Source organism: Platichthys flesus, chromosome 18 (genome assembly GCF_949316205.1).
Source record: "Platichthys flesus chromosome 18, fPlaFle2.1, whole genome shotgun sequence".
Taxonomy (NCBI): Eukaryota; Metazoa; Chordata; class Actinopteri; order Pleuronectiformes; family Pleuronectidae; genus Platichthys; species Platichthys flesus.
In genome coordinates this window covers 8,385,529-8,392,311 of record NC_084962.1, presented here as the reverse complement: position 1 = coordinate 8,392,311, position 6,783 = coordinate 8,385,529, and the positions used below count along the sequence as shown (strand labels likewise).

Here is a 6,783-nt window from a genome sequence, read left to right as displayed (position 1 = left end):
GGGTGTCCATGAGAGAATCTTATCAAAAATGGGGTTCCCTGGCTCTAATGTGTGCTTATTTGGCACGCGTTAAAGTCTGGAGCTTCTGGGCTAGTGGTCCGCAGGAGGTGCTTCATAGTGGACGAATGATTGACAGCCCGTCGGTGACATCACTGTACGACAAAAAGAGTCGCTGGGGGAAGAGAAGGCACCAATCAATTGAACCAGTGCAGTGTGGCGCACTGAGCAGAGGCGAGGCAGCTCCACGCACCCGCAGCAACAAGGTCCTACGGAGCGACACTTGGCGTGGAGGGCGCGTATCTCTCTCCAGAAACTTTAGACGCGAGCGACTTGTTCTCTGTTTGAAGATGTTCAGCCAAGATGCTTTATACTTAGATCGCTCCTGTCTTCGCGAGCCCGCTTCCTCATAGAGCTCACGTAACTTCTCTCCTCCTTCGTTCCGTACCGACGGAGACCTATAACCCGAACTTGCATCTGGTGAGAAGTATGTGCGAGAGGCGATCGGCGACGGGCACGGACTCTCTTCAGTCCCCCAAGTGGGAGCAGCGGGGATTAAACACGAATTAATGTGGAATTTAGCGGAGCCCAAAGGTGGAACGACGACCAGACACAGCGCTTCCTCGTCAGGTAAAAATACGGCTGATGTTTTATTGAAACTATTAAAAGTATTCCCCAGAAGCTAAATCTTAATATCAGCAGGTATATAATAACTTTGTCCGTGGGGGGAAACTGTATTTTAAAGATGCAAACCGTCACTTCTTCTCCTATATGGCTTCTGGGGTGTGTGCGTAAAAGTTAAAGCGTTCCCAACTTAAACCTCGGGGAATACGCTAAGGAAGTTAAACAAAGTTGTGTCTTTGGAAATTGTGATACTCGGATGATATACTTGGGTTTATTGATGTCCCCTGTCCCGGGCTACATCTGGCCCTGGTACGCACGTCAGATCTAACACCTGCGAGCCTCTTGAAGTAACTCTATCCCTTATGATTATACATGACCGTCAAAGCCTCTGCAAATAGAGGCTTGCAGCAGCAGCGTCTGTGCGCCTGCTCCTGCCGCTGTGTGCCCCTGCTCCTTCTCCTCACCGCATTCTTTCATGCTTCTTCTTGTGATCTTCACAGCTATGCAGACTTGAATTCCCCTTCCTTTCATTTCATTTCTCCAAACTTCATTTCTTTTCCTTTCTAACCGGATACTTTTTTTTTTTTTAAACTGAAATCCTCTTTGATTTGTCGTTCCCCTCTGCTTTTTTTTAAATTTATTTGTTCTTTTCTTCCACTGCCTCCTCACCTTGATATTTCAATGTTTCTGCTCATGTTAAGATCAATCCCCTGCTTCTCTTAGACGCGCTGTATTGCCGGCGGGCTTACTGTCCACAGCCCCCCCACCCTTCCTCCTCCCTCCCTCTTTTTTGTTCTACTTCAAAGTGAAGAGGTGTCTTCCCTTTTTAACCTGCTCTCCTTCAATCACTCCTACTGTATGGAGGGATCACACACAGCTGAATGCCGCAGTGAAGCCTCCGCCGTGTCTACCTCATGTCAATACCTCAGCGCCAGTGTATTGACAGAAACCAACTTTCTCCACAGGGACTGACTGATCATGGTCGCCGTGGTCCGCTCTCTCATGGTACTGCTGATCGCTCAGGTGTTGCTGGAAGGTGCTACGGGACTTATCCCCGAGGTCGGCCGGAGGAAATACAGCGAGTCCGGGAAGCAGAGCCCCGAGCGGACGGAGAGCTTCCTCAACGAGTTCGAGTTGCGGCTTCTCAACATGTTTGGACTGAGGCGTAGGCCGACGCCGAGCAAGCAAGCGGTGGTGCCGCAGTACATGGTGGACCTTTACCGCATGCACTCAGCGAACGGAGACCACAGCACTAAACGGCCCAAGAGCATGGGGAAGCACGCAGATAGAGCCGCCAGCAAGGCCAACACGATTAGAAGCTTTCACCATGAAGGTATGTATTAGTGACATACCTTTACCTGTCAGCCGGAGAGCTCATAGCTCTCTCAGACAACCCAAACCTATATTTAAGCCTGACTCAGTGCCTCAACACTGAACTCAGTCTTCTCACTGTTTTATGTATGGTTAGTCATTTACAGGTGACACGCATTATTTGTGACCCTTAAATAAGTTTCGGGGGGCAGTGGAAAAAGTCACTGATAGGATTTATAAACAAGCATCTCCTGCGTAATCAGCCGAAATTAACTCTCATTTGAAGTGATGCAACCTTTAAGCAAACATTTCCCCTGCGGAGCTGTCACTGGCTTCAGAAACATCAAGGCGCGGTGGTTTCCCTGGGGTAATTTGTTTCTTAATAATTGATGGTGTTTGCGTGGGCTCTGAAAACAGTTTTTCCAGACACGCACCGCAGGAACAGGATAAAGGGCGGTGTGCCTTCGCACAGGTGATAGTCATCACCCCGTAACTTCAATAACACACGACGTGACATTATACTAACACGCATTATGACAAAGTTATCCTGTCAGACTGAATTCTGAGTCATTTTTTAACAGGGCTGAAATTAGTGCGTGGTGAAGGGGGAGAAGTAGGAGGGCTTGCGCTCCTTATTCTTTCCAAATCACTCCTCTCTCCACGCTGTGCGCCATTACGCACGTTCCAATAACACCATAATTGCTCACTTAGTTTATATGCTGGGTACCCGCTGATTGTTGAATTCAGAGTTTCAGTTTAATTGCATCTTACGTCCATGGCAACACATGCTGCTCAGATGAATAAGGATCACACACAAAGTTTATAGGGCTTGGGTTAAGTGCATTATAGTTCACCAGTCATACATTACGTGTTTATACAAGGTCATTTGTTTGGGACAGTGCACGTTAATAAACAGTGCTGTTAAATGCACCACAGTTAGCCACCAGGCTATTTCTCATGTGCAAGTCGGTAATTCTAAACTGTCTTAAATAATCCAGGCGGTGACATTTAAATACGACTAATGCTTTATTTATATACAATTAAGTTCAAGGAAACAGAGTGCTTCGACTATTCATAGTGTTATAATGATTTATGTATGATTAAAAAAGATCAAAGCAACTGCTGTTAAACATAAGCTTACTGTATCAACCATTCAATCTCCTGCAGCCTATGTTCTGGTTTTTACAATATACAAGTTACAGCGTCCATAGGGGCTCTACACAAAGTTCTTATACAGAGTCTTAAGTGTTTGAGTGGGGAAGTTTCCATCAGGGGTGAGTCAGAGGGGTGGCTGAGTGGTTGCTTGGGTGCTCTCCAGAGGCCGAGTGCAATGACACCCAGTGGCTACATTGACACACTACAAACAAGCCTGGCCTGGGCAGCCGGCCCGAGTGAGTGCTCCCCTGCCCACTACTGGAAACGTCTGCCCGTGGCCAGCACACACCTTGACACCACTAGCCATTACAAATGTGTTCAAACTGCGTCAACATGCGCCCCCCCCCCCCCCCCCTGGCTCTTTCATCCTACGCTAACAGGGCTGGAGAATTGTTAGTCTTTGTCAAGCGCTGTAAAATTATTGGCTCTAGTCCAAGCATGTATCTACAGATGTAAGTTCAGCCCGCCAGAGCTCTAATCATTCATCACATCTCACTGCTGATATTAATTTCACTCAGATAATTAGTTTCACTGCTATCAGTTTTCAAAAATGAGCATTTTTTCGTGCCAAATTGAACATTTCTACTATTACACAGAATGTGGCTGCCAGAAACAGGTCTGTGATGAATGACCCAACATTAGCCTTTATCTTTTGTTTTGGCATGGAGTGCAAAAAGAAATTAGGAATGTTGATACACTCATATCTGTGGTTCACACGTATTTGTCAAGCCTAAACTTGTTCACACAGCCGTTCATATAAAGAGAGACAGACAGGGAGAAGAGTGAGAGCACTCCTGCAGAAAGATACAGAGAAACAAGCGACAGAGGAGACAGAAGGAAAAGAGGATTTGGGGCTAAGAGAACAGAGGGAGAAGGAGATTTGGGAAGCTGGGGAAAGGAAGAAAGAGGGGGATTGGGGACAGACGAGAGGGAACGGGAGACGGGGGGCTTTCCCACACCAAATGAGGAGTGAGATGCCTAATTGAGGTCTTTGTACCTCTGGAGAGAGGTTTAGGATGAGATGGTGGAATTTCCTAAATGCCTCCTTTGAAAAGGCTCAGAGTTCAAAGTTTGTGTTTATGTTAGCTCACCAAAAAAAGATTAAAAAGTGCGTCTACACATCATCTGTGATCTTCATAAAGTGAGAGTTCAAAGTGACACTGCATTAAAGAAAATTGCTGCTTTTACTCAGATTTCTATCATTCACAGTACAGTCAGGACAGATGTCTAAGATGCACTTTCAGGGATGATAGACTTTGTACTGTGAAGACTTCAAACTGTTGATATCAAACGATGTGCAGCCACAATTTCCTTTGGGGTCTACACATTTTTCTCTGGATCACAATAGATCTTACCAGCTTTTAAAAATACCATATTTACAAGTGATATTAGAACTGGCTCTTCCAGTATATTAGACTTAATTTCAGCAATACTAAACAGGTTTCTATATTACTTTTTTGTCGAAAAAGATTTTTTTGATTTCCATTGATTATGGGAATTGTGTGCAGCAGTCTGTTCACATCAGGCATATTTTATCTTATAAATAGGTGGAAGCACACTGCTTTCATCTTCTGACTTGTAAGCAGGTAAATTTATGAGCATGACACTAATGCTGTTATTACATCGCCATGATAATTTGTCTGCTATTACTCAGTCAAACATGCAATGTGTTGTGCCTGCATGACAATGCTCCACACCCACTCACTATAACCACGTGGCAGCTTGGCTGACTGCACAAAAAGAAGGCTGCAAGTTGTATGTGGGAGTGGAAGAGGGAGTAAAAGAAACCATGTGGGAAACCATCCTTTGATACTTTCATACATTTATGCTCACAGGGGAACCATAAAACTGACACGGCTTTAATCCTAGATGTTGCTTCCCATTATTGTAGCATGCATAAATGCTTTGTTTCATCTTTGGCATGCATTTCACACCCCTATCGTCTTACAATATGTCCGCCTCTCTTCTGTCTTTTGTAGAGTCTATGGAGGCCCTGGCCAGCCTGAAAGGCAAAACAACCCAGCAGTTCTACTTCAACCTCACTTCTATCCCTGATGAGGAGCTCATCACTTCTGCGGAGCTACGCATCTACAGGGATCAGGTCATGGGAGCAGCAGCCCCAAACATCAGCTCCAGAAACAGCACTACTAGCGATAAAGTTCCTGCTGGTGGCTCCCATCGAATCAACATTTATGAGATATTCAGAGTTCCTGCCACTCATGGCAGGGAACCTCTAGCACGTCTGCTGGACACTCGGCTAGTGCAGGACTCTTTAAGCCGCTGGGAGAGCTTTGATGTCAGCCCCGCTGTATCTCAGTGGACCTCCGGTAAAGGCCACAACCATGGCTTCATGGTGGAGGTACATCACCCAGAGCAAGGGGCGATGGATGGGGAGCATGCTAAGAAGCGTAGTAAGCATGTCAGGGTGAGCCGGTCCCTGCACCAGGACCAGGACTCTTGGCCACAGGCTCGGCCCTTGCTGGTGACATATGGCCACGACGGCCGCGGGGACTCAGTGCTCCACACGCGAGAAAAACGTCAAGCAGCCCTCCGCAAACAACGCAGAAAGCAACAGCACAAGGCAAGCTGCAAGAGGCATGCCCTGTATGTGGACTTCAGTGATGTTGGCTGGAATGAGTGGATAGTGGCCCCCCCTGGGTACCACGCCTTTTATTGCCAAGGGGAATGTCCATTCCCCCTTGCAGACCACCTCAATTCTACCAATCATGCCATTGTGCAGACGCTGGTCAACTCAGTCAACTCAAACATCCCCAGAGCCTGTTGTGTGCCCACTGACCTCAGCCCCATCTCCTTGCTCTACCTGGATGAATATGAGAAAGTCATCCTGAAAAACTACCAGGACATGGTTGTGGAGGGATGTGGCTGCCGGTGAGCAACGGACAGTGGGATGGAGAGAAAGCGGGAGTGGGAAAGAAAGACTGAAAGGTTATTATGGACACCCGGTTTCCCAATGAAGACGTTTATTTATATGAAAGATAGACAAAAAGGAGCTATTGTGGAAGAAGAAAAAAAACTATATATGAATATATTTATGTCTACGTAAAGTTGGGAAAAATAAATATTTTAATCAGAGGAATATTCCTTTACTGGTTTTGAAAATGTATTTCTGATGTACATTTCGAAATGGGTGCAATACCACATGAAGTATAATGCTCAGATTTTTATTTTGTATTTATTTCTATTATAACCACTTTATTTGTAAATAAATGTGTATTTATCATGAAAAAAACACATGGTCATTCCGATTTTCCCACATCAGCTGCAGGGAACCTCACTCGCTGTTGATGTATCTATGACAGGCGCCAACATGAGTGTCTGACATGAACAGGAGAGAGTTTCGAATTCTGACAGAAATTAGCTGCAAAAATATAACACATGGCAAGAGGCTCACACTACACTGATTGCAAACCAAGCATTGGACTCTTTTGGTAAATGTAACTGGAAACCAACAACAACAGAAGCGAAACGAGGAAAGTGACGGGGGCAGGTCAGGGTGCCACTGGTGTAATGAACTGTAGTAGGGTGTAGGGTCACAGGACGGGAGTGACAAGTTACAAGCTCACAAATGTGATAGACTCCCAGGGGAGGATTAGAAAAACACAAGGGCATGTTTTCATGCAGTACATCTCACTGCAAAGATCCATGGGAAGGAACTTCCAAAAACTAGCTTGTTTT

The 6,783-nt window shown here is 45.8% G+C and overlaps 1 protein-coding gene across 1 annotated transcript; it reads left to right on the top strand.

Annotated features, from left to right (window-relative positions):
• Positions 1-209: 209 nt before the first annotated feature.
• On the top strand, positions 210-6,323 carry bmp2b (bone morphogenetic protein 2b). Its single transcript, XM_062412122.1, has 3 exons — positions 210-627; positions 1,587-1,954; positions 5,067-6,323. Exons 2-3 carry the CDS (start codon positions 1,600-1,602, stop codon positions 5,978-5,980), a joined length of 1,269 nt encoding a protein of 422 aa, XP_062268106.1. The 5' UTR covers positions 210-627; positions 1,587-1,599; the 3' UTR covers positions 5,981-6,323.
• Positions 6,324-6,783: the final 460 nt, after the last annotated feature.

Coding starts and splice junctions, on each gene's coding strand:
- bmp2b (XM_062412122.1), top strand. CDS start 1,600: ATGGTCGCCGTGGTCCGCTCTCTCATGGTACTGCTGATCGCTCAGGTG. Junction 1,955..5,066: donor TAGAAGCTTTCACCATGAAG/GTATGTATTAGT, acceptor TGTCTTTTGTAG/AGTCTATGGAGGCCCTGGCC.